This window comes from Lonchura striata, chromosome 6, assembly GCF_046129695.1.
Source record: "Lonchura striata isolate bLonStr1 chromosome 6, bLonStr1.mat, whole genome shotgun sequence".
Lineage (NCBI taxonomy): Eukaryota > Metazoa > Chordata > Aves > Passeriformes > Estrildidae > Lonchura > Lonchura striata.
In genome coordinates this window covers 66,521,234-66,548,465 of record NC_134608.1, presented here as the reverse complement: position 1 = coordinate 66,548,465, position 27,232 = coordinate 66,521,234, and the positions used below count along the sequence as shown (strand labels likewise).

General features: G+C 48.8%; 2 protein-coding genes and 1 long non-coding RNA gene across 3 annotated transcripts in view; 1 reads left to right on the top strand and 2 right to left on the bottom strand.

Annotated features, from left to right (window-relative positions):
- Positions 1-16,962, bottom strand: part of LOC144246355 (uncharacterized) — a 511,900-nt gene extending 494,938 nt beyond the window's left edge. The window contains 2 exon segments of the mRNA XM_077783740.1: positions 10,668-11,595; positions 16,752-16,962. Coding sequence (XP_077639866.1) covers positions 10,668-11,595; positions 16,752-16,836 — 1,013 coding nt within the window. The 5' untranslated portion in view covers positions 16,837-16,962.
- On the bottom strand, positions 859-10,665 carry LOC144246373 (uncharacterized). The gene is made up of 2 exons (XR_013340080.1): positions 9,961-10,665; positions 859-3,575 (listed from the first exon to the last, which is right to left on the bottom strand). It is a non-coding gene; the product is annotated as an uncharacterized LOC144246373 (long non-coding RNA).
- Positions 16,963-21,773: 4,811 nt separating the features above from the next.
- LOC144246370 (tapasin-like) lies at positions 21,774-27,232 on the top strand. The gene is made up of 7 exons (XM_077783756.1): positions 21,774-21,801; positions 22,933-23,118; positions 23,902-24,126; positions 24,964-25,202; positions 25,680-25,809; positions 26,010-26,348; positions 27,102-27,232. The coding sequence occupies exons 1-7, from the start codon at positions 21,774-21,776 to the stop codon at positions 27,200-27,202; spliced, it is 1,248 nt and encodes a 415-aa protein (XP_077639882.1). The 3' UTR covers positions 27,203-27,232.

Genomic DNA, 27,232 nt, shown 5'->3' with positions numbered 1-27,232 from the left:
CTTAACTTACATCTAAACCTTAAATGATAGTTTGATAGTCACAGTTTAGCAAAGAGAAGAGCTTAACAGTATTTAACCTAACTTATAACCTACAACTTAGCAATTTAACAGAGGAATAACATTTAACACTATTTAACTCAGCCTATAACTGAAGAGAGCTTGGCAGAAGAATGGTTGTACAACAGGGGACATGATACCGTAAAACTAATCCAAGTAGAGAGGGCTACATGACTGCTGCAAAGTTCGCATGACCCTGAAGAACAGATGGTGTGCAGAAAGCAGGATATTGAAACTGCTTGGTATGTAAAAATAGATAGAGAAGAACAAAGAAGTGCTAAGCTGTTCTAACTGCAAGGTCAGCTGGACAGGCAAGTATCAATCACAAAGATAGTTTTAAGATAATAGTACAAGTCACATAGCAACCAATCATGAGCTCGGCTTTTGCAATATGTATGAGCTAATTAACGAACATATATAAACTGTGTAATCTGTCACAATAAAGTGAGACTTGATGATCATGATAGCATGAGTCTTGTCTCCCACGGCACCCTCCAACAACTGGCGCCCGAAAGCAGGGACCTTATCCGAGCCAGAGGCAAGAGAGGTGCTGCGTTGGGGTTCGGGTCCTGCAGCTGGAAGGACGGCGAGATATCGAAAAGAGGCCAAACGCTCTGCTCCGCGCCCTGAGTGACCGTAGAGGCAAGCTCAGCCAATACGTGCTGCCGAAGCCTGAAGGAGCCAGCAACGGTACCGTCGTAATCATGGAAAGGCAAGCAGCATATGATTTGTTTAGTGCTTCTCTTAGAAAAAGGCAGATTAGGAGGATTGACTTATGTTATAAATTTACGCCACAACGGGTCATAATCCAATTTAGAATTTTATTGATTACAGCAAGTAGGATACGAGTAAAACAGCGCTGGGCGGTAAAGGGACTTCTGCTCTCTCTTTTGCCGCGCCGATTTGTCTAAACGGTCCTCTTTTATCCCATTTTCTTTCCATGAATTCCCGAGGGGTCTCCTTTGTTTAAGCTTGCAGTTTCCTTTTGTTTATGTAAGCAGTCAGTGAGTAATGGGGGTTATCTTTATCTTGTATCGTCAGTCCCCAGGTGTAAGTGTTTGGTTTCCTTATCTTGCAAATGTTGTGTCCGCAGGCTATTTGCGTATCCTTGTTTTCTAAACAATACCTTAGTCTGTAAGCCATCTGTATTTTCTCACACTTGGTTTCCTATCCTCAGTCTGTGATTTCTCACAAATCCATTTCCTAGCTTTATATATATATATCTTAATAAACAATACCTCAGTCTGTGGTTTCCCACAATTACCCCCATTTTCTTGTTTTATCCCATTATTGTTTATTAGACGCTGCTTTCAATCTCGCTATTGCAAATAAACCTTCTTCCACAATCTAAACATTTATCATAGCACTCACAAGGTAATACTTCACAATTACAATAGGCGTAGCCCCCACGTGGCACAATACATTCACAACAATCTTCATCCTCATCAATAGATGCACTTTTATATTTTGCCCCCGACCTCGTAGTTAAAATAAGTAGTTTAGCTATGTCAAATCGTTTTTTAACATAGTGTAAAATACAGCGTAATATACAAGGCCCAAATATAAATCCCAGAATCAATATAATCAGTGGTCCTGCTAAGGCAGATAACAAAGTGGTTAACCAAGGTGAAACATTAAACCAATTTTCATACCATGACCTGCCCACCTCACGATCGTTTTTACGTTGATTTAACCTTTTCCAGAGTTCAGATATAGTATCCTGGACTACTCCTGTATGGTCAGCAAAAGAGCAACATTCTTCATTGAGAGCTATACATAATCCTCCTTCTTTTAGGAATAACAGATCTAATCCCCTTCTATTTTGCAATACTACTTCTGATAAAGACTTTACTGAAGTGGCTAAATTTTGGATAGATTGTCCTATTTTTGCTAAATCTTCATCTACAGCCATCTGTAAACTTTGTAGTTCCTGACTTTTTACTAAGGAGGCTATGCCTGTACCTGTTCCAACTCCACCCGCTATCAGCAGTGTAGCTAAGGTTACCACCGTAATTGGTTCTCGTTTTTGTATATTCAGGTCTCCTTCAAAGTGGCGTAACACCTCCTCAGAGGTGTGATAGATAAGACGAGGAACTATAATCACCTGTATACAAAACTGAGATTGATCAAACACTTTTAGGGATAGGCAAGGCGTTACTCCGGTGTCTGAACAAACCCATTTAGCTCCTGGTGCCAGGATAGCCCATTTGTCATTTCTCTTCTTGTGTCTCTCTATAGTTTTTGTAGTGATTATTGTTGTTTGGTTACACAGAGGCTGATAATCTTTGGGCACTGTACTGATACATTTTCCTTGACCTGTTACTAATTGAATAGTAATTCCTTGCGTATGGTTTTTTTGGTCATTCCATGGACATTCTCGTGGGTTTGAACCACTAGACCATTGAATCTTATCTGGTTTTCCAATTGCCTCAAAATATGGTGGTCTAACATTATAACATAACCAGCACTCCTTAGTTATATTTGGTTTGCTTTCATTAAGGGTACGATAAGAGGCTTGCATTAAATCCCATAAAGGGTCTTTGGATTTTGACGCTCCTGAATCCCTAACTGTCACCCTGTCATTAGTTATTCGATCTGTTACTGATAGGGAGTTGGGACGAGTGGTTGTAACACTTGCGGGGACAATCTTTTTTGTAGGGGAAGTGGGTAAATTCAATACTTTATTCGGCCCAACAGGGAGTGAATCATGTGGTATTTTAACTTTTCTTATGAGAAAGTGCCCTCCCAAGTCTTTAGGAATTCCTCCATAGACCCATATTCCCCATGTTCGTCCCACTAACCACTTGTCTTCTAGGGGATGTAATACTTGAAATTTGATGTAGGTACAGACTTCCTTGTCACAAGGAGCTACATAATTGTCACGCAGACCTGTAAGATCTACAACTGTTTGTTCAGGCACACATTCGTTAGGAGTCTAGGTTGCTTTTATATATTTATCAGGAGCCTTTACCGACCAGCCCAAGGCTATTGTTTCACATCCCCAATAACCACAATAATAATGTCCAGGATAATTACAGTAAGACGGTCCAGAGGCCGGGCATATATAAAATGGAGGTCCTTTTACACAATGTATTGGTACTAAATCACAAAGTTTTACTATGAATTCAGGTGGACCTGGTTTGCTAAAAGTGGCTATTGTTCTCGTTCCTTCCCAAGATATTAGTTCCCATTTAAATGGTTCATGAGGATTTCCCCCTTCTGCCTGGGTTATTATCAATATCAAGAGTAACGGTATACCAGGAAAAAGGGTGTCTGTCAATTTTGCCAATTTAAGTATATTTTTACCAATCCTGGGGAAGTTCGACCGTTGCTGCCTCTGCGTCCCATTGTTCTGATTCTTTTCTCCACAGTTTGTTCCTCTTTTGCCTCACCCATCGACTCGGTTGCGTCGAGTCACGGGGGGGTATCATCTTCTCGGCAGCAAGGGAATTCTTCAGGAGAACAGCTGTTTCGGGATTTCTGCCTGTTTATATAGGCTTCCCACTTTGCAGCTAGAACTAATGGGGCAAAGCAAGACACAGTTAGTACTTCCCCTCTACACTTTATAGCCAAGATTTCAACCACAATAGGGGGACTGGTTCGTTGGAAAGGTATCCACCTTCACAGTGTGTTCACCATTTATCTTGGCATACCTTATACCTAAAACAAGCAGACGGATAACAATTACAGTTTATATCATTACCACAAATTCGTATATTTAGAGTACATATATATTATTTACATCAGCATACCTTCTATATTCACTATGGTGTGGCTACATATGTCTAGCAATTTCCTTCTACACACTTTGTACGCTTCCATATATAATAGATAAAAAAAGAAGTAATTATAGCATATATAAACAGCAATACACACTTTATACCAAAAGGTAATGCAGCAAAAAAATCAAATAACGTCTTTATCATTATGTTATCTTTTCAGGGTTATCTTGGTGTCACCTGGGGTATTGATTACTTTTCAGTGAGGTCTCGTTACTGGGCCTTTAAGGCGGCTGGCATGAGTCCATCCACGCTCAGCAGTCCGGACGGCTGTTTCTGTTGTCAACAAAACAAGATAAGGTCCCTCCCAATTGGGCTTTAGGGTTTCTTCTTTCCACACTTTAATCAATATCCAATCCCCAGGTTTAACGTTGTGTATTTTTAAGTCCAATGGGGGTCGTTGCACAATCAGTCCACATTCCCAAAGATGGTTACGATGTTTTGCTAATTATGAAACATATTCATTAATCACACGGTCTCTAATTAAAACATTTGTTTGTGGGCTTTCAATTCTGTAGGACATTCCATACACCATTTCAAATGCTGATATTCCTACATCTGCTCGGGGTCTGGTTCTGAGAATTAATAGTGCCATGGGTAGGCATTTAATCCATGATAATTTGGTTTCTATAATTAATTTAGTCAAAATAGTTTTAATTTCTCCACTCATCCTTGCAACTTTTCCTGAACTTTGTGGATGCCATGGTGTATGGTATTCCCACTTTATACCCAAGTTTTCTGTCAGATCTTTAACAATTTTTGATACAAAATGTGTTCCTCTGTCTGAGTCGATTACCTCAGGTACTCCATATCAAGGTATAACGTGTTCAAGTAACACTTTAGTGACTTGGTTAGCGGTTGCCCTGGAGGTAGGAAAAGCCTCAACATAATGTGTTAAGTGATCCACCATTACTAATAAATATTTTTAACACCCCACCCTAGGTAGTTCAGTAAAATCTACTTGTATATGTGAGAATGGTCGGTATGCGGGGGAACGTCCTCCAAGAGGTCTTTGTTTTATGTTGTTTCGATTAACCTTTTGACAGGTCTCGCAGGCTGCTGTAACTGTCTTTGCTATATTATATACGCCTATACAGGCAAACTGTTGATTAAAATTATCAACTAACGCCTGAGTTCCCCAGTGTGCTTTACTGTGTATTTTTGAAAATATTTCAAGTGCTATGCCCTTTGGCAAGACTTCTCTCCCGTCTGGCAATATGTATTTCCCATCCCATTCCTTAGCTCCTATTTGTTCTAGTTTTTCTTTTTCCGCAGACTAAAAACTCAAATTTTTACTAATAGGTACTTGTTGCATAGTCAAAATTATATTATAATTGCCTGCCACTCGTTTTGCCTCTATATCAGCTGCATTTCCCCCAACTTGGTAACTTGTACCTCGCTGGTGTCCTTTTATATGTACAACTGCTATTTTATTTGGCATTTTCAATGCCCCCAGAACTTGCCGAATTAATTCCGGGTGTATCAGTTCTTTTCCCTGGGAGTTAACAAATCCCCTTTCCTCCCATATTTTCCCAAAGGTGTGTACTACTCCGAACACATAACGTGAGTCTGTATATATAGTCCCATCCTTTCCCTTCAGTAACACTAATGCTTTCCACAATGCATATAGCTCACAGGCTTGAGCCGACCAACTGGCACTCAGGGAGCCGGATTCTTTTGTCTTAAATTCCCCTTTTTCCCATTTAACGATGGCATATCCAGACAATCGTTTACCTTCTACTATTCGTGATGACCCATCTATGAATAATACTTCTCCACATTGTAGTTCTTCTTCTTCTAAGTCTGACCTAATGCGTGTTTGTTGTTCAATTGTTTGAAACCAATCGTGTAATGGTTCATTACCTTCTCCTGAATATAAAAACTCAGCGGGGTTAACTGCTCCAGTAGTTTTTAAAGATAATTTAGAGGATTCTATAAGTATTCCCTCATACTTTAATATTCGGCTATCTGTAAGCCATTTTTCTGCTTTTTGTTGTAACACTCCCCTGATGTTATGAGGCACATATAAGACAACTTCTCCATTAAAAGTAATGCGGTTTGTTCCTCAAGCAATAGGGCAGCAGCAACAATGATCTGTAAACAACTCGACCAACCCCTGCTCACAGGGTCTAACAGCTTTGATAAGTATGCCACTGGTTTCTTTTGTCCGGCCCATTCCTGAGTTAATACTCCGAATGCCGTTCCTTCATGTATGTTAACAAATAAATGGAATGGCTGTTTTAAATCCGGGAGACTTAAAACTGGTGCTTGGCTTAGCTCCCTTTTAAGGCTGGCAAACTGCTCTTGATCCTGAAGAGTCCACTTGGGTATTTTGTCTTTAAGCAGTTGTTCATATAGGAATTTAACTTTAAAGCTGTAGTTCTCTATCCATTGTCTACAATACCCAAATAGCCCTAATGCCTGCCGAATTTGCCTCTTAGTGACAGGCATAGGTAATTCCAGAATTCCTTTAATACGCTCTGGATCTAGTATCTTCTGGCCGTTAAACAGATAATGTCCCAGATATTTTACTTTTTCCTCTACAAATTGTAACTTTTCCTGTGATACCCGTAGTCCCTTTTGTGCAAGAAAGTTTAGGAGTCAAATGGTTTCTTTTCTTACATTCTCCCTATTATTCCCCGCTATGAGCAGATCATCTACATGTTGTAACAGCACATTCCCCATTTGTACTTGATATTCTGTTAAGAGCTCTTCTAGGGCCTGTCCAAACAGATTAGGGGACTCAGTGAACCCTTGGGGGAGCACGGTCTATCTTAATTGCTGTCTCCAGCCCGTCTCTATGTCTTCCCATTCAAAGGCAAAATAATTAGGCATTCTTCTGCCAGTGGACAGACCCAAAAGGCATCCTTTAAATCAATCACACTATACCAGGAATTATGGGGTCCTAGTTTGCTTAGCAATGTGTATGGGTTTGCTACCACAGGGAACCGAGTAATAGTTCTTTTGTTTATTTCCCTTAGATCATGTACGAGCCGATATTTCCCATTTGGTTTCTTTACAGGCAAAATGGGGGTGTTAAAGGGTGACATACAGGGCTCTAAGATTCCTTGTGCCAATAATCGATCAATTTCTGGCTTCAATCCTCTTCGTCCTTCTAAGGATATGGGATATTGCCTTACCTTCACAGGTATGTGAGGTTCGGAAATTTGGATTTTAATCGGTGGCATTTCCAGTCTACTAATTGTGTCCGGAGAGTACCAGACATTGGGGTTAATTTGTTTTTGATCATCCACGGTCAAAGGATAAGCAGACCCTGCCAACTCTTGATTTTTCACTTTAATTTCTAATTGCAATTCAATAATTAAGTCTCGTCCTAACAGGTTAAATTCTGCTTCAGGGACGAGCAAGAGTTCACCCATTCCAAATTTATTTTCAGTTTCGAATACCACATTTTTGATTTTGCTTACTTTAAAGGGTTCCCCTTTTGCCCCAATTACTTGTACTTTTTCAGGGGAAACTTTACATCCCTCAGGTATCTGCTTAATAGTTGATTTTTCAGCCCCAGTGTCTACTAAAAAGGTGAACTCTTGTTTATGGGGACCTATTTTTACTTTTATCAAGGGCTCATGATGACTCCGGTCCCCTAAGATATAGAGCCCCTGACTCCCCTATTCTGTTTTCAATATTTCCTCATCTCTGATCCTTTCTCTGCAATTCTTCCTTATATGTCCCTTTTTTCCACAGTAAAAACAACACCTCTGTTCCTTTTCTATTTGTTTCATTCTAGCAGATCTGTGTTCACCAGTTCGCCCTTTGCGATCCTCTCTGACTGTTGCTACCATCATTCTTACTTGTCGCTTGCTGCTCTCTTCTTCCCATCTTACGTAGACTTTCTGAGCTTCCCTCAATAATTCATCTAACCCTCTATTCTGCCAGTTCTCTAACTTTTCAATCTTCTTCCTGATATCTTCCCATGATTTTGCCACAAACTGAGTTTTGAGGAGCATTTGCCCTAAAGGGTCGTTTGGATTTACCCCAGAGTACAGCTGAAGGGCTTTCCTTAGTCGTTCCAGCCACTCAGTAGGGCTTTCATCATTCTTTTGCATTTCATTAAATGCTTTATTGATATTCTGCCCACGGGGTACTGCTTCTCTAATCCCCTGAATTACTATAGTTCTCAGGTCCTGCATATGAGTTCTAAGCGCCGGATCCTGATTATTCCAATTAGGTCTTTGGAGTGGCCATTTAATATCTGCTTGAGGTCCCTGAGCATGTTGAGAATCCCAGTCTCATTCCTGCTCGTCTAATCATATCTCTTTCCTCGGTAATGAATAATTGACCAAGGATAGATTGCATCTCATCCCAAGTATAAAGGCTTGGTCCCAAAAATTGATCTAGTCTTTCTGCTACTCCGAGTGGGTCCTCAATTAAGCTTCCCATCTCGGTTCTTTTAAAATCTCGTAAGTCAGGCGAGTTTAAGGGGACGGAAATATATCCAATCACAGGTTGAGGTCCCCCCATGGGTATTTCTCTTAGGGGGTACATCTGAGCTTCCCCTCTTTGACTTCTAGTTACGTGTCTAGGAACGGGGGGAGACCCTTGTTCTGACTCTGGTGAGGGAGTGGGTGCTCTGGAGACCTCTGGAGGGGCTGCGGAAACAGGAGGAGGGATGTAAGGAGGGAGGGTTAGAAGGGTTTCGTCTAACTCTTCCTTCTTTTTCTTATGTTTAGTTTTTATTTCATTCAGCGGATAAAGTCCAGCTCACGGTCTTTCTAGCCACACTTCCGCGTATTGTCTCCCCTCCGGGTTAAGGAGTTTTTTATTATTTACCCAGAGGTTTAACTGCTGCCTTACCCAATCTTTTTCTGACCCATAAACTGGTCAAAAGACATTTTTAGAAATCTTCTTCCCTCCCCATATCTTAGTACAATATTCTATCATTTTTTGCTTATCTTTCCCTAGGGTTCCAGGGAAATATCTCCAATTATCTAAGATATATGCCAGAGGGGTATCCTTTGGTACAGTGGGTACCCTTCCCATGGGAGTCGAAGGCTTGCTTCCCTTCGCCCCCATCTTCTGGAATATCTCCACACACACACGTACTCGCTCCTCTTGTTCCTGGCCCAGTCCCTCGCGGGAGATGGAAAACGCAGTACTTAAGAGTCCACACTTGCTTGGCTCAGTATATCGAACCTCTCATTCGTTATATTCCAGGAAACCCAATCCCGCCCGAACGGAAAACCCGTGAGAAATTTCACCGTGAACAGTTTCGCTCTGCGAATAATTTCACTACTTACGCGTCCTGCGTCTTCGTCCGGACTCTCGTGCACAGGATTTTTATGGGATTTTTTACCGGTCTCTCCTTTGCTCATTATCCTAGACTTTAGGTTCGTCGGTAAGGTTAGGGTAAGCTATTGGTCGCGGGACCACGAAATGTCGCGGGGCGCCTCCCCGGAGGACCAAAGCCCACCGTTCCTTATCCGAGTCACGACACCAGAAATTGTTATAAATTTACGCCACAATGGATCATAATCCAATTAGAATTTTATTAATTACAGCAAGTAGGATATGAGCAAAGACAGCGCTGGGCGGCGGGGGAGTTTCTGCTCCCTCTCTGCCGCGCCGATTCATTCAAACAGCCCTCATTTTTATCCCGTTCTTTCAATGAATTCCCGAGGGGTCTCCTTTGTTTAAGCTTGCAGTTTCCTTTTGTTTACGTAAGCAGTCGGTGAGTAATGGAGGTTATCTTTATCTTGTATCATCAGTCCCCAGGTGTGTTTGGTTTCCTTATCTTGCAAATGTTGTGTCCGCAGGCTATTTGCGTATCCTCGTTTCCTAATCAATACCTTAGTCTGTAAGCAGTCTGTATTTTCTCACCCTCCGTTTCCTATCCTCAGTCTGTGATTTCTCACAAATCCGTTTCCTAACTTATTTATATATATCTTAATAAACAATACCTCAGTCTGTGGTTTCCCACACTCTGATGTCCCTTCTGTCCCTTTCTCACCCCCTCATCCCCTCTGTCACACCCCTGCCACCTCCTGCGGCTTTTGGGGGTCACTTGAAGCTGTCCCCCGTCCCTCCCCGGCCCCCCAGGACCCTCCGGCTAGCTGTCCCCTCCAGGGGCCGGGGTTTTGTCGTGGTCCCGCTGCCCTGGGCTTACCAGGCAGCGGCTGGGTTAGCACGGTCCAAGCGGCAGCGTGCCTCGGTCGCCGCTAGGGATGGAGATAAAGAGACGAAGAGAGGTCAGTGGTATACAGTCCAGAGAGATTGTATTGCCTGAACGGTTGCAGGGACCAAAGACCCCGGGCTACTGCCCAGATACAGTTTTATATAGCAAAATTAAGAGATAAGGTCTAAACAATGGAGACAGTGTCCAGCTTAGGCGCATCAGAATCAACCCAGGGGTCAGGTCAAATGGGAACTGCTCAGGGGTGGGGAGAAGGGGGTTCACAGAGAAATGCTGAAGCAAAACTTTCCAAAAACAATGGGGCATACAAAAATGTATATTTTCCTCAGTTTCCCATTCCCAAGACCTTTCTAAAACCCTTCCTCCACACTACCACGCCAGCATGATAGCAACACCCCCCACTGTCCCCTCTTCTTGCCCAGGGAGACTTAAACTGTCTGTGTTTCCCACAGTTTCTGCTCAGTCAGGCCTCAGATATCGGGCCCCTTTATCAGCTCCATTGCTTTACTCTCTGTTTTATTCCCTATATGGGGGCACCAGGGCTCTGCCCAATGGGGTTCACTGGGGATCATCCAGCCCTGATCCTCCCATGAGGTATGGAGCTGCAGCAGCACACCAAGCTCTTCCCTCACTCCAAGCTCTTCCCTCACGCGGGGCACTCACAGGGCTTCCTTTAGTGGTGCCTCCTTTGGTGCTGGGTCAAGTGAAAGCTCTGTGAGAAGCTCTTCCCACACTTCCCACACTCGTAGGGCCTCTCCCCAGTGTGGATGCGCCGGTGCCTGATGCGGCTGGAGTTGTGTTTGAAGCCCTTCCCACAGTTGGGGCAGCGGAAGGGCCTCTCCTCTGTGTGAATCCGTTCATGTAGAAGGACACTGGAGCTGGTCCGAAACCTCTTCCCACACTGGGGACACTCGTAGGGCCTCTCCCCAGTGTGGAAGCGTTGGTGTATTCTCAGGGCAGAGCTCCACCCAAAGCTCTTCCCACATGCCAAGCACTCATAGGGCCGTTCCCCAGTGTGGATCACCTGGTGCTTGATCAGACTAGACCTGTGTCTGAAGCCCTTCCCACACTTCCCACACTCGTAGGGCCTCTCCCCGGTGTGGATGCTCCGGTGCTCAGTGAGGCTGGAGTTGCGGTTGAAGCCCATCCCGCAGTTGGGGCAGCGGTAGGGCCTCTCCTCTGTGTGAATCCGCTCATGTTTGAGGACATCAGAGCTGGTCCGAAACCTCTTCCCACATTTCCCACACTCGAAGGGCCGTTCCCCAGTGTGGATCCTCTGGTGCCGGATCAGGTGGGAGCTCCGGCTGAAACCCTTCCCACATTCCAAGCACTCATAGGGCCGTTCCCCAGTGTGGATCCTCTGGTGATAGATCAGGGTGGAGCTCTGGCTGAAACCCTTCCCACATTCCAAGCACTTGTGGGGCTTCTCCCTGCCATGAGGCTTCTCCACCAGCTCCGAGCTCTGGCTGGATCTCCGCCCGCCTTCCTGGCTCAGGGGGCTCTTTCCTCCCTGCAGCTCCCTGGGCTGGGTTTGCAGCTCCTCCTCCTGCAGCATCTCCGGGACTTTTCCTCCTCCTCCATCCAGCCACGCCCTGGCAATGACAAATCCTGGTTTGAGGGAAAAACAAGAGAAGAGCTCCTTGGACTGGAGGTTCCTCCTTGCCCAAGTTCATCTCAGGAAGTCATTGGGAATCCTGTGTCTGTAAGAACCTCCAAAACACCAAGATTCAGCCCAAAAATCCCACAAACTTCAAGACACAAATCAAAAACTCCCCGAACATCACCACTCAGCAAAAACCTCCTTCAAAAGATAAAGATTCAGCTGCCACATAAAACCAAAGCACCAACATTTAGCCCAAGAAAGCTCAGAAACACCAAGATTCACCCCATGAAAATCGTGGATCCCGCTCCACAGTTACCTGCTGCATGTGGGGGGAGCACCACTCCTGGGGCTGGGGGGAGGCTGCAGACACAGGGAGGGGTGGAACCTTCTGCTGCTTCCTCTTTCTGCTCCTCCTCCTCCTCCTCTTGTGTCTCTACTCTTCCTCACACTCCTCTTCCTCCTGCTATTCCTCCTTCTCTGGCACAATCCCACCCTCTCCTGCCACTTGCATCCTTTGACCATTCTGTTCCTCAAGCCTGCTTCTCCTTCCCTTCTCCTCCTGCCCCCAGGCCCAGCACCCACTGCCGGCTCCCTCTTCCCCCCAGCCCCACAGCATCCCAGCGCAGGGGCAGGGATGGAGCTGGGGCAGGTCGGGCTGGGGCAGCGCTGGGCTCTCGGCCGCTCCCGCCCGCACTCGGTCCCCACTGCAGCCGCTCCCGCCAGGACAGCGCGGGGGGGCCCGGCCTTGGCGCTGCCCCACTCCCACCTCCCCAAATTCCCCTCGCGGGGCCATGGGGCCGAGGGGGGGGCGCAGGTGGGGTCCAGGTGGGGAATGCTGAGATAATTTTAAGAGTGGGTCCCCAAGAAGAAGAATTGGAATTTGTGGTAGACACAGGGGCAAAAAGAACCTTTATGTTAAATATTCCAAAAGGTTATAGTGTAAGCAAAGATACCGTAATAGTAACAGGAGCAAAAGGAGAGAGTTTCACAGTACCCGTTATTAAAAATGTGGTAATAGAGGGAGAAACTAAATTTTGGATGAGGGATGTTTTCTTGGTCCCAGGGCCAGGTAGCAATTTATTGGGACAAGATTTACAGGTGAAATTAGGAATAGGGGTTGTTCCAGAAGATGGGAAGATGACAGCTAGACTTTTAAAACTAGGCCAGGAGGATGGAAGAAGAATTAACAAGGAAGTTTGGGCTGGGGAGGGAAATAGGGGAAGATTAAATATTGACCCCATAAAGATTACAACTGAGGAAAAAAAAATTGTCCCATACATGTACGGCAGTATCCTGTACCTTTAGAAGGACGGGAATGTTTAAAGCCAGTAATAGAAGGACTAATAAAGGATGGACATTAGAACCTTGTATGTCTCCCCATAATACCCCAATACTCCCAGTAAAGAAGCCTGACGGGAGCTATAGACTGGTACAAGACTTAAGGGAGGTTAACAAAGGAACTCAGACCCGCTATCCAGTGGTACCAAATCCTTATACTCTTTTCAGTAAAGTTCCTCCCCAGCATCAGTGGTTTAGTGTAGTGGACCTTAAAGATGCCTTTTGGGCTTGCCCATTAGCCCAGGAGAGCAAGTTATCTTTGATTTTGAATGGAAGGACCCACTAACTGGAGAAAACAGCAATTAAGATAGACAAAACTACCACAGGGGCTTACAGAATCCCCAAACTTATTTGGACAAGCTTTAGAAACAATACTACAAACTTTCCCCACTCCCCCTGAAATACAAATTATCCAATATGAGGATAATCTTTTACTTTCTGGGGAAGCTGAAGCTGAAGTTAGAGAGGCTACTATAAAGCTTTTGAATTTTCTTGGGGAAAAAGGATTAAGGGTATCAAAAGGGAAGCTGCAATTTGTAGAATCAGAGGTAAAATATCTTGGACACTTGCTTAGTAAGGGTAGTTGGAAGCCCAACCCAGACTGAAACACAGGGATTCTATCCCTTCCCCCTCCCTCTTCAAAGGGGGAAATCAGAAAGATACTCAGATTATTGGGATATTATAGATTGTCGATTGAAGGATATACACAGACAGTAAAATTTTTGAATAAAAAAAAATGACAGAGGGAGATGATATAAAATGGATCAAAAAGGAAAATGAAAAATTAAGAAAAAAGAAGTTAAAACTAGCCCCAATATAAACTTTAAGCTTACCTTCACTAGCAAAACCCTTTCATTTATATGTAAATGAAAAAAAGGGGGTAGCTCATAGGGTTTTGTTTCAAGAGTGGGGAGGAGTAAAGAGACCCGTGGCTTATTTATCAAAGATGTGGGATCCAGTAAATCAAGGCTGGCCAGTGTGTATTCAAGCTATAGCAGCTACTGCAATCCTAGAAGAGGAAAGTCATAAACTGACTTCTAGAGGTAAATTAATTGTGTGCACACCTCATGCAGTACTAAATTTCTTCCAATTTGCATTGTGATTTTTATCTTGAAATACATAACTTACTGTACTCTAGGATTGAAAAACTAGTTTACAGCTGTGACATAGCAAAACCTGCTATTAATTTGAGTCAATGCAGGCTGTTCAATCAAGTGTTCTCAGTGTGTGAAGTTAAACTAAAGGTAACACCAACCGCTTGGTAGATCAATGAGAAACAATTTTCCTTCCAACCAGTCCTTTTTCATGTACCCAAATGTGTTTTGCTTTCTTAGTTTTTTTGTTTTGCTTGTTTGCTGGTTTTTCTGGAAGTGCTAACTACTTGCAGTGTATCTAGAAGAGCAAATAAAATTGTGCATACAAAACACTTGTAAAAAAATAGGGCTCATTTTTTCCCACAATGGGAGGTGGCTACATATAGAAAAGGGAAACTACAAAGCTAGATGAAGAAAAAGTTTCAGTATCTTCTAATGTAAACAATTTGTTAGTTCCAGCATCACAGTGGGTGTGTGACACACACATATGAAAAAGATGGTGAGGGAGATCTCTGTTTACTACAGTTTCCTATTTCTTGAATGAGTTAGAGAGCTATGAAGCAATTGTGATTCCTTGTGTGGATTGCCCAGGCCTGCAGGGAGGGCTTGGCCATGGTTCCCTCTGTGCTGCAGGCAGCCCTGCAGCGTGGCAGCAGTGGCTTGCCTCTGGTGAGTTTGCAGGCAGGGTGCTCCAGCACTGCAGTGCTCAGGGGCAGTTTCCTATTTTGACACCAAAGCTTAAATTCAAGAGTGCCTCTTCCCATCCAGTTATTGTTTGTACTGTAAGAACCTCTTCAGAGAGTGTCTCCTGGCAGTCAAAAAGAGAGTATTGCAGAGATAAATTCCTTACTTGCTGTCTCCCCCACTGTATCCACATTTTGTCTATTCCCTCTTCAAATTATAGATTTGTAAAACTCATGCTCTGTGTCCTCAGATGCCCTTCCCAAATCAAACCTTGGCTTCTTTGCAAATTATATTGCACTAACAAGCATTGCCTTAAACTTTTTATTGCAGGCAAGATCACTTCAGAAGTAAGTTTTTGTTTACCTTGTTCCTACAACCCTTTCAAGCTTGTGAATGGAAAATTGTGACAGCAAAATAAGTCTTTAGTTTTAGCACTGTCAGCTGTGGGTAGCTGGTAGCCCTTGGTGGAGGGTACCGTGAATTAAAGGCCTGCAGAACACACATAACAAAAGTAATTAAATTTGTAAGGAAGTTGAAAAAGGAGGGAGAGGTGATTGGCAGACTCACCTCTCCAGGATGTAGGACTAATGTTAGAAAGTGGACTGATATTGGAATGTGGATGTTGAAATGTGAAAAGAGAAAAAGAGGGCGAAACAGAGAGAAAGGGAGAAGAGAGAAGAAGAGAGAAAAAGAGAAAGAGAGAGAAAGGGAAAGAGAGAGAAAGAGCGAAATACACCCCAAAGTCCCCATACCATCGCTATTTGTAAGTTCTCCCCCATTCCTGCTAGACAGAGTGACAACAAGGGGAGGGGAGTGAGGAAGTACAGTCAAAGGCAAAGCTGTGAAAAAGAGGGAGAGCTGGACCACCAATAGAGATAAGATCAAAGCAGAGATAGCTGACTCTCACAATGTGCTTTATTTTTTTAAACAAGACTTCTTTTTTTTCCTTCTGATTTTTGTTGTTAAGGAAAGGAGGCTTTTGTTCTGAAGAATGGGTCTGTAAGACTAAAACAGTTGGATGTTGCCTAAAAAGCAAAAAACCAAGAGATGTGATACATCTTGTGTTAAATTTGGGCTAGTCTTTTTTTTATTTAACTAATTATAGCTCACAAGAAGAAGAATTGGCCTCTGCAGCAATTAGCACAGCTGGATACAAGAAGAAGAAGCAGCTACAGAAAAAGTTTTTAGTTAAACCCAGAAAGTTTTGAAGAAAACTAATGGTGAAAGTTAATGCAGTATTGTTTTTCTTTTAACACTGTGTTATTAAGAAGTCCTTTCCAGGTACTACTAAAGCAGCAATCCCAACCATGGAAAAGAGGGTGAATTCATGCCAGCAAAATAAAAGAATTTGTGAAGAAACGTGAGGAATGGACTATCACATCTAAACCGGGTGATACCAAATTTACTTTCAACCAGGACTGGGTGGTAATGGTTTGGGAAGACCCAAATGACCCAAGGCAGGTACAAAGAATAACACCTAACTGAGAAATAAAGCAAAGCTTGCATCACTGGTTCTAAGCCCTGCCTGAATAAGCCCTGAGACGCCTCCGACACCTCCTTGGCAGAGGAACACTGCCACTTCAAACAGGAGGGTCGGGAGTGTTTGAGTCAAAGAGTTCTTATAGTCTGGCCTTAGCCTGTGGCTTGTACAGGCAAGAAGGGAAATTGCCATTAATACTATGCTGTATACTTTATTTGATTCATCCCCATATTGGACATGGCAGCTGGGTTATAAGTGAATGTTTAAATTATGAGAATAATTGGCATTGTAGCTCACAAAATCTATGTTCTCGTGGCAAGAAGTACTGAGTACTGAATCAATCCCCTATACAGAAAGACCTCAAAAACTGAAGTAATAAATTGCTTTTGTAGATGGGGATTATCAATGCCTGTGGACTGAGAGATACCTGAGGAATGGTGGAAAACCACAGTTAAAAGGTGTCAAAAACAATTTGCCTGGAAATGAGTAAAAAAGGAGTGACAAGGGAAACAGAGGGCAAGCCTGGATTGAGCACTGTACTCACCAGCGAGAAGATCACACGTACCTGCTGTGGGCAGCAGCCCCACAGGCAGGGGAGGTGGGGGTATAAGCCAAGCCAGACCTCTGTCATTCCTGTTTCTGTCTCTCATTTGTTGTCTTTTCCCTTCTGAGATAGCAGCAAGATCGTGTCACAAATGCTACAGAAAGTATCACATGGAAAGAAACCAAAGTTCCTTTTTGTTACACACACCCATGTCAACAGGCACTGTTATAACCCATCCAAATTAAGTATCTGCAGGAAAAAGGGGGAAAATTATCACATTACAAAGAATGTAGGAAAAAGTAGTAATACTTGGGGCATGGAATGTCCAAAAGGAGAGAGATGCATTTGTTTTACATTTGATCTTAGAAATATAGTCCAAGATTTGGTAAAGAGACAGTTAGTAAAAAAAAAGGTAAAACAAGCACAGCAGTCTAGCTCTGTGTTAACCCCAAATTATATCCTGAGTCATATTAAATGACTCCAAGCAGTTATAGAGAAGATAATAAACAAAGCTGCTCAGGCATTGGAATTAATATGGAGTCTGCAAAGCCAAACATCACCTGCAGTGCATTAAAATAGGTTGGCTTTACGCTAGTTATTGGCTAAAGAATGGGGTGTACAGATTGTTGAAAATAGATGGCAATGAGGATGTCATCCTGGAAAAAACAAAGGATATCAGAAAAAAATTATGACCCAGGTATCAGTCCAAAAATGGGAAAATAACGTTAAAAACTAGCAGGTGGGGTAATGTATTGAGAATGGGATGGTGGAAGAAATTAGGATTCTTCCTTTTATGTGTTACAAGTGTTTTGATATTTCTTCTTTGTTTAATCCCATGTTTTATTTGATTACCAACAGAGTCCAAAGAATGCAGGAGGACAGGAAATATTCTTTATAAATCATTTGGCTTGCGCAGTAAGAGGTGGGATTGTGAAAAATGCATATTTATGATTGGCTTTTCACAAATGTTACAATGAATATTATATGTGTAATGTTAGAAAGTTATGCTGTATTAATTCCCTTACATATTGTGTTAAGTGTAGTTTTAGGTTACAACATTATGTTAAAATAGAGATTATGTATGTGGGGGGAGTTTTCTTTTTAGGAATGAGATGATCCCTTCGAAGAACACCTAAATCTTCCAAAGGAGAGGAATTTATGGCTTCTGATCAGAAGAAGCTAATTTCTTCAGGCCTTGCTCAGACTTGAAGATGCCAGGGGATTAAAGGGAACAGTTGACATACAACAGAGTTTCTTGTTTAGAATAGGATGTATGCATAACCATGAAGGATGTATGAATATGCAACAAGTGTCTTGGTTTAAGGGTGATTCCTTTGTTCACAAGTCATGGTTTTCTTGACTTAGGGTCCGAGAGCATCTGGACATCCGTAATTCTTTGCTCTTTTTGTCTTGTAATTGTCCTAACTCTAATTGTATTATTATTTTTATAACCATTTTATTATTATTAAACTTTTAAAATTTTAAAAACCAAGTGATTAGAGTTTTTCAAAATTTTCAAAACTAGATGAGATTTAAAGGTGACCCTTTAACTCATGAACAATAAATAGATGATTTGAAGGAAAAAAAAAAGCAGCAGATTGTGGGGGGGGGGCACAACTGAGGCTGCTGAAGGCTGCTGTGGAAGAGAAGCTGCATTCCAGGCACCCAGGAGGAGCTTCAGAAATGCAAATTAACACTGCTGGGGCAAACTGGGGACAATGTACCTGGCTCTTCTTGCCTGGGGCAGGAATTGGCTGATTCCCTCTGCCCCTCACCCCAAGCTCTGCCTGCTTGCACAGATGGAATCTGCACAGCTGAAGGCAGAGCCCATGCTGAGGATCTCTGACTCTGCAACAGAAATGGCTGAAGCTGCAAAGGGAAACAGCAAATGGAGAATGTTGTGAAAACTTCACTAAAATAAGGGGGGGAACATCCCTCTGCCCACTCCAACACCTGCTGTCACTGTCTGTGCTGTACAGGGTGTATCAGAGCACTGGGAGTTTTGCTAGAACAAGTTCAGGGAAATCAGTTGGAATTCAAGTATATGATGAAGGAGTAAGAAAAAAAATGGTCAATTGATGCAGCCCCAGCTTGAGGGAGCGCCCAAACATGGGGAAAAGATGAACGGCCACCAGAACAAATCCTACAACACCATGGACCAGCCCCTGGGAACCAAAATGATTTTGTGAAAAATGCATGTTATATGGCTCTGTGCAGATAGTTACTACATGTATTATGTTATAATGATAACTTGTGCTGTATGAACATTTTAATAGTATGGTAAACGTAGCTTTGTAGATAAAATGAAGCTTTAGTAGTTAAAAGAGAAAATATGAATGTGTGTGTGTGTGGGGGGGGGGGGGTTAAGGAATGAGAACACCTAAATTCGCTCAAGGAACACCTAAATTCTCCAGAGAAGAGCAATTTATGGATTTCTTACTAGAAGAAGTTAATTTCTTCAGGCCATGCTCAGACTGGAGGATGCCGTGGGGATTAAAAAAAACAGCTGACATACAACAGACAGAGTTTCTTGTTTTAAATAAAATGTATGCATAACCATGAAGGATATAAGAATATGCAACAGTGTATTTTTTTAGGGGTGATTCCTTTATTCACAAGGTATGGTTGTTGTGGCTTAAGTGCCCAAGAGAGCATCCGGACATCTGCAAGTCTTTGCTTTTTAATGTCTTGCAATTGTCCTAACTCTAAATTTTTATTAGTCTAATTGTATTCCTACTTTTATAACCATTTTACTAGTATTAAACTTCTAACATTTTAAAAACCAAGTGATTGGCGTTTCTCACAAATTCATATCAGGAGACAGAGAACCCATTTTTTATTTGAATGGCATCATTTGATTATAAGCTGTCCTCAGAATAAGAACCAACCAGACAGCTCCAGCTCCTGACCTTCCTGCCGACCAAGCCACTGAAATGAGGAACACAACATTTCACCAGAGAATGGGATCAGATTATCTCTTAGCAGAAAAAGCAGGAGTTTGTGGAAAACTAAATGGCTCAAACTGCTGTTGGCAAAGAGATGACGAGAAAACTGCTAAAAAAGATAAGAAAGGAAATAGGAGAGCAGTTTATGTATTGGTCCAAACATGGAAAGGATGGGAATGGGACACGCTTTCCTGGCTCCCCAGCACACCAGGGGATAAAGGAATGCTGCTTCTCCTCTTCTGTGCTGCAGCAACTCTCATCTTTTTACCATGCTCCACACCTTGGCAGTGCAGCTCATCCAGCAGCTGAGCCAGGGCATGCAGGTGGCAGCCAGGCCTCCTGATCCACAAACGGCTACAAAAGGACAGGGAATGAGGGCACCGAGAATAATCCCAAAACCAAAGAGGACCCGGGAAGAACAAAACAGAGTCAAGGAGTGAATCTGCCTGGAGATAGGGCCGGGCACCTGTAGATAAGGGGAGAAACCACCAGTTCCAATAAATGTTACAAATTGACCCAGACAGCTGCTCAAAGTCCCGCTACATTCCCGAACTTCGAGGAGAAGAACAAAGACTTAACAGAGCCATGAATATCGGCTGTTCTACAAAAGGAGGGTGCACATTAACGAGGACAGGCTCCAGGCGCATCGGGAAGTCGGAACCTTCCAAGGAACTCAGCCGGTGGGCAAAGGCAGAGGGAGATGCGGCCGGGAAAATGAGGATAAAAAGGAGGCTGCGGACTACAGCCACGGCAGAGAGCGCACGGCAAATGCCCCACGGCCTCTGCCCCTGCTCGGCAATAAAGTCACTTTGACAGGACTCCTCGCTCTCCCCCGGGCACACGAACCTCCGGCGACGGGAATTTCCCCGCCCGCTCCCGGCCGCGGGGCAGCCCCTCTGTCCCACCCACAGCAGCCGGGCCGAGCCAGCGCTGCTCCGGCAGCGGCTCCTGCCCGGCCCCGGCGGGAAGGAGACCGCGGGCAGCCGCTCCCGCAGCGCCCTCAGCCCGGGGCCGGCACGGGCCGGACACGGCACCGGCGAGCCGCCGGAGCCCCCTGCCGCCCCCTCCGCCCGCAGCCAGCCCCGAGCCCCCGCAGAGCCCAGCGCGGCTCCCACCTGCGCCGGGGCCGCCTCCGAGCTCCGCCGCCGCCGCCTCACCGCGCTCCGGCCGCTGCCGCCGCTGCCGGGCCCGCGCAGCCGCTCGGCCAATGGCGGTGCTGCGCGGCCACGGCCGCCCTCAGCCCGCCGCCGGGGCCGCGCCGCGCCCCGCTCCCACCAATCAGCGCGCCGCAACCGCGACTGACGGCACCGGCGGCCAATGGCAGCGAGCTCGGGGCGGGCTCTGCGCACGGCCCCGCCTCGCCCCGCGCTCTCGGCGCCCCCGGGCTGCGTGAGGGGAAAGCCGGAGATGAGGAACAGCCCCGGCACGGGCCCGGGCCGAGCCGGGATTGAGCTGCCCACACAAACAAACTTCTCCGCGCCTCCCGCCACGGCTTTCCCGGCCCTGCGCCTCCCGTGCCTCCGCCTCTGCGGGAAGCCCAGGAGCCTCACTTCTCCTGCCCCTCGTTAGTGCATCAGAGCTTCGCTTTGATTTCCCCCGAAAAGGGAAACCTGCCCCAAGCCCTGTGGGTGGGTGGGGCAGGGGAGAGATTTCTGTCAGAAAACTCCAAAGACTCGGAGCAGGAGCAGGAGAAGTCAGTGCAGAGCCTTAAATGCAGCTTTCCCCACGGCTCCCTGCTCCCAGCTGCACCTCCTCCCCCGGCAGGGCAGGAGACAGGGAATGGGGCCATGCTCAGCTCATCCCCCGGGGCTTCTCCCTCTGCTCAGGGACAGGAGTCGTTCCCTGCTGCACCCTGCGCTCTCTCCCGGCCGAGACTTCTCCAGGAACTTCTCGGAGCGGAGTCCATCCCCTGGGCACAGCCCCCTCCGAGTGCTGCAGCGTGGGTCACTGTGCCACGGGCTCAGTCCTGCCAGGGTCCCTGAGGAGAATTTTGGGGTTTGGGGCGTGGCCGGAGCTCCCGGGGGGAATTTTGTGGCGGTTTTGGGGATTTGTGGCGGTTTTGGGGATTTGGGGCGGGGCCAGAGCGAAAGCGAAAGCGATGGCGGGAGCGCGGCTGGCGCTGGCGGGTGAGGAAGGGGCGAAAAACCCCAAAAATCGGGATCCCAAAACCGCCCCGACCCCAAATCCCGGCGGATCCGAGCCCCGCCCCCCCCCCTCAACCCCAAATCCTGGGAAATCCCCTCAAATTTCGGAAAACCTCAAAAATCCATAACCCCAAAAATCGGAACCCCCAAATTCGGGACATTCCCGGAACCGGGACCCCCAAAATTCCCCACTCAAAACTTCCCAAATTCCTGCACTCCCCCCCCACCAAAAAAAAAAAAAAAACTGCCTCAAATCTCCCCGGGGACCCCAAAATCTTCCCCAAGACCCCCCCCCAGCACCCCCAAATCCTTCAAAGACCCCCCAAATCCTGTCCAGGACCCCTTTGCGACCCCCCAAAATCCCCCAGGAACCCCCCAAAGTCCCCCAGGAGCCCCCAGATCCCCCTATACCCCACCCCGGCACCCCCAGATCCCTTCTCGGACCCCCCCCAGGACCCTTCAAAATCCCCCAGGACCTGCCGAATTCCCCCCAACCCCCCCCCAAGGCCCCCCAGGTCCCCTTGGACCGCCCGAAATCCCCCAGGACTCCCGAATTTCCCCCAGACCCCCCCAGGACTCCCCTAAATCCCCCCAAGGACCCCCCGGATCTTCCTCAAATCTCCCGAAGCCCTCTTGAAATCCCCCAGGACCCCCCAAACCCCCTCGGGATCCCCTAAACCACTCCGGACCCCCCCTGGATCCCCCCAAATCCCCCACGACCTCCCTAATCTCCCCCAAAACTCCCCCAGGACCTCCCAAAACCTGTTCAGGACCACCTAAACGCCCCCCAGGACCCCCACAACCACCCCAGGACCCCCCCAGATCCCCCCCAGGCTCCCCCGAAATGCCCCCTAAGACGCCCCCAAATCTCTCCAGGAGTCCCCAGAGCCCCCCCTGGATTCCGAAAGCCCCCTAGAACCTTCCCAAATTCCGCCAAACTCCCCTCAAATGCCCCCGAAACGCTCCCAAAACCCCCCATGACCCCCCAAAACCCCTCTTTGTCCACCCAAGACCCCCAAAATCCCCCCCAAATTCCCCCAGACCCCCTAGGACCCCCCACATCCCCTCTTTGCCCCCTCAAGCCCCCCCAGCCCCATATTTTTGCCCCCCCAGGGCTGTTCCTGGCCTGGGGGGGGGTGGCGGTTTTTGGGGACCCCCCCCCCGCCCTGCGCTGCCCCCTGCTGGACGAGCGCGGCGCCCCCTCCCCCCGCGGGGCCCTGCTCCGGCTTCTGGGGGGTCCCGAGGCCCCCCCGGCCCCCGGCCCCCCGCGGGACCCCCAGAACGCCTTCGATGTCATCGGTGCGAGACCCCCCAGTTGAGGGGGACCCCCGCGGTTCTGGGGGGGGGCGGGAAAGGCTTCTGGGGGGTCCTGGGGGGGTTCGGGAGTGATTTTGGGGGGTCCTGGGGGGGGTTGGGGGCGATTTTGGGGGGTTTTGGGGGCGATTTTGAGGGCGATTTTGGGGGGTTTTGGGGGCGATTTTGAGGGGTTTTGGGGGCTTTTGGGGGTTTTTCTGGGGGGGTTCAGGGGCGGTTTTCAGGGGATTTTGGGGGGTTTTTGGGGGCGATTTTTGAGGGCAATTTTGGGGGGCTTCTTGGGGTGTTCTGTGGATGTTTTGGGGGCATTTTTGGGGGATTCTAGGGGGTTTTGGGGGCATTTTTTGGGGTTGTTTTGGGGTGACTCCTGGAGGGTTTTAAGGGAATTTTGGGGGAAATTTTTGGTGTTTTTTTGTGGGGTCCTGGGGGGGGGTTGGGGGTGATTTTTGGGGGTTTTGGGGGGATTTTGGGTGGATTTGCTGTGATTTTGGAGTGCAGCTCACCCCCTGCTCTTTCCCTTTTCCTGCAGTCCCCTGGGGGGTGCTGAGGGGATTTTGGGGGTATTTGATGGAATTTTGGGGGTATTTGATGGAATTTTGGGGGTATTTGATGGGATTTTGGGGTGCAGCTCACCCCCTGCTCTTTCCCTTTTCCTGCAGTCCCCTGGGGGGTGCTGAGGGGAGTTTGGGGGGATTTGATGGAATTTTGGGGGTGTTTGGTGGGATTTTGGGGTGCAGCTCACCCCCTGCTCTTTCCCTTTCCCTGCAGACCCCTTGGGGGTGCTGGGGGAATTTTGGGGTCCCTCCCGGCTGCCCCCCCGGTGCGAGCTCAGCCCCACGGCGCCGCTGCTGCCACCCCCGGGGACGTCCCCGGGGTCCCCGCAGTGCCACCCCGGGCTGGGGACGCGCTGGTGGCTCCTGGCCCTGGGGACACCCGAGGGGGAGGGGACGGCGCTGCTGCAGCAGCGGGGAGGAGACCCGCCGCTCCTCAATGGTGAGGGGACACCGGGGACAGCTCTGTGTGTCACCTGTGTCACTGTCACCTGTGTGTGGCACCTGGTCACCTGTGTCATTGTCACCTGTGTGTGGCACCTGTGTGTCACTGTCACTTCTGTGTCACCTGTGTTTGCCAGCTCTGTGTTTGTCACCTCTGTGTTTGCCACCCCACGGCTCCAAACGTCCCCGGTGTCACCCCATGTTCCCCATGCCAATATCCCAATGTCCCCATTGTCCTCACATGCACAACATCACCCCACTGTCCTGATGCCCCCACACTGTCCCCATGTCCCCGATGTCCCTGATGTCCCCAATGTCCACCCATTATCCCCAATGTCTCTGATGTCCCCGATGTCCCCCCACTGGGGGACAATGGGGACAATGGGGGGACATCAGGGGCATCGGGGACATTTCCCCAATGTCCCGGATGCTACTGATGTCCCCGATGTCCCCCTATTGTCCCCATTATCCCACACATCTCCATTGTCCCCTTGTCCCCGATGTCCCCCCATTGTCCTCATGTCCCCCATTATCCCCATGTCCCCGGTGTCCCTAGTGTCCCCAGTGTCCCCCCGCCGGTGATGCCCTGCCCCACCCCGCAGTGTCCCTGATATCCCCCCATATCCCCGGTGTCCCCGATGTCCCTAGTGTCCCCACACATCCCCGATGTCCCTGATGTCCCCACACATCCCCGATGTCCCCAGTGTCCCCGATGTCCCCGCACCCCATGACTACCCTGTCCCGCCCCACAATGTCTCTGACATCCCCCCACATCCCCGATGTCCCCAGTGTCCCCGATGTCCCCACACCCCTGACGCCCTGTCCCACCCCTCAGTGTCCCTGTTAGTGTCCACGCGGACACCGCAGACGCGGGCGCTGCTGGGGGCGCCGGGGCGGCTGCACTGCGCCTTCGCGCCCCCGGCCGAGCCCTTCACGCTGCAGTGGCTGCGGCACCGCCACGGCGCCACGCGGCGCCTGCTGGCCTTCGACTCGGCCGCCGCCCACCGCACCGAGGCCGCGCCGGGGGTGCTGCTGTTCCTGGGGGGCCACGGGAGCCCCCCCGGCACCGCGCAGGTGAGGGGAGGGGAGGGGCTGCGGAGCCCTGCGGGGACAGCGGGGGGCGCCACCGAGCAGGGGGGTGTCGGTTGCTCCCGGCCGCCTCTTGGCCACTATGGGGCGCCACTGAGCAGCCTCGGTCCTCCCGGCCGCTAGGGGGCGCTGGGGGCATGAAACCGCTTTTGTCATCCTGGCCACCAGGGGGCGCCGCTGGCACTGGAAAGCCTCGGTCCTCCCGGCCGCTAGGGGGCACTGCGGGCATTGAACAGTTTTTGGAAAGTTTTGGGAGCATTTTTCAGGGAAAATTTTTGGGAAGTCCTGGGGGGGTTCGGTGAGTGATTTTGGGGGGTTTTGTTGTGGGGGGGCTTGGAAGCATTTTTTGTGTTTAGGGGGGTCGTTTTTGGGGGCATTTTTTGGGGGTTTTTGGGCACGGCCATGGTCCTCCCGGTTACCGGGGGGCGCCGCTGAGGCCGAACGTTTCCTCGGTCCTCCCAGCCGCCGGGGGGCGCCAGGGAGGTGTCGCTGCAGCTGCCGCCGCTCTCGGTGTCGGACGACGGCGCCTTCGTCTGCTCCGTGAGCACGCCCCGCGGGCAGGTGCAGCAGGTGCTGCGGCTGCACGTGATTGGTCAGTGCCGGGAATGGGCGGGGCCGGGGCTCCCAGTATGTCCCAGTCCCTCCCAGTACTTCCCAGTTCCCTCCCAGTATGTCCCAGTCTTCTCCCAGTATGTCCCAGTTCCCTCCCAGTTCCCTCCCAGTTCCTTCCCAGTCCCTCCCAGTCCCTCCCAGTCCCTCCCAGTATCCCCAGCTCACTGTCTCGTGTCCCAGCCCCTCCCCGGGTGTCCCTGCTGCCGTCCCGGCTGTCCCCGGGGCTCCCGGCCGAGCTGCGCTGTGACGCCGTCGGCTTCTTCCCGCTGGACGTGGAGATCCGCTGGGAACACCGCACCCACGGACACACCCGGCCACGCCCTGGGGACACCTTGGGGTACAGCCCGGTGACCACCCTGGGGCCCAGCTGGAGCTCCGGGCACCGGCGCGCGGCCGACGGCACCTTCAGCCGCAGCGCGGGGCTGCGCGTGGCTGCGGCAGCGCCGGGGGACAGCTACAGCTGCCTGGTGACACACGCGGCGTGGGACACCCCACACCGGGTCACTGTGGTGGTGGCAGGTGAGGGACACCTGAGGATACACCTGGGGACATCAGGGACGGGGTTTGGGGACACCTGGGGACATCAGGGACAGGGTTTGGGCACAGCTGGGCATATTAGGGACATCAGGGACAGGGTTTGTGGACACCTGAGGACATCAGGGATGGAGTTTGGGAGACTTGAAAACATCAGGGATGCGGTTGGGGACAACTGGGGACATCAGGGATGGGGTGTGGAGGGTCTTGGGACACCAGGACTGGGGTTGGGGACATCTGGGATGGGGTTGGGGACATCAGGAATGGTGTTGGGGACATTGAGGATAGAGTTGGGAACACCAGGATGGGGTTGGGGACATCAGGAGTGGGGTTGGGGACACTTGGGGACATTAGGAACGGGGTTTGGAGGGTCTTGGGACACCAGGGATGCCTGGGGACACTGGGGACAGGGTTGGGGACACCTGGGATGGAGTTGTGGACACTGGGGACAGGGTTGGAGACACCTGGGAAGGGGTTGGGGATATCTGGGACAGGGTTGGGGGCACCTGGGATGGGGTTGGGGATACTGGGGACAGGGTCGGGGACACAGGCATGGAGATAGGGACAGCTGGGATGGGGTTGGGGACACTGGGGACAGGGCTGGGATCTCCTAAGGGACATCAAGAGCGAGCTGGGGACATTGCGGGGTGGCCGGTGCCACCAGGACGGGCTCGGTGCCACCCAGGGGTGTTGGTGTCACCTGGGGGTGTCAGTGATGTGTCCCCAATGTCCCCACAGGTGCCACCATGCCCAGCGTGGAGGACATGGCGGGGATGGCCCTGGTGGCCTTCGTCATCGAGGGGCTCAGCCTGCGCCTGTGGCCCTCGGCGGGGAGGTGACACCGGTGTCCCCAATGTCCCCGGTGTCCC

Excerpts from the sequence above, each read along its gene's own strand:
- LOC144246370 (XM_077783756.1), top strand. The coding sequence starts at position 21,774 with ATGGCGGGAGCGCGGCTGGCGCTGGCGG. Across the intron at positions 21,802-22,932 it reads AGCGCGGCTGGCGCTGGCGG|GGCTGTTCCTGGCCTGGGGG; the intron begins GTGAGGAAGGGG and ends TTGCCCCCCCAG. Across the intron at positions 25,203-25,679 it reads GCCCCCCCGGCACCGCGCAG|CCGCCGGGGGGCGCCAGGGA; the intron begins GTGAGGGGAGGG and ends CGGTCCTCCCAG.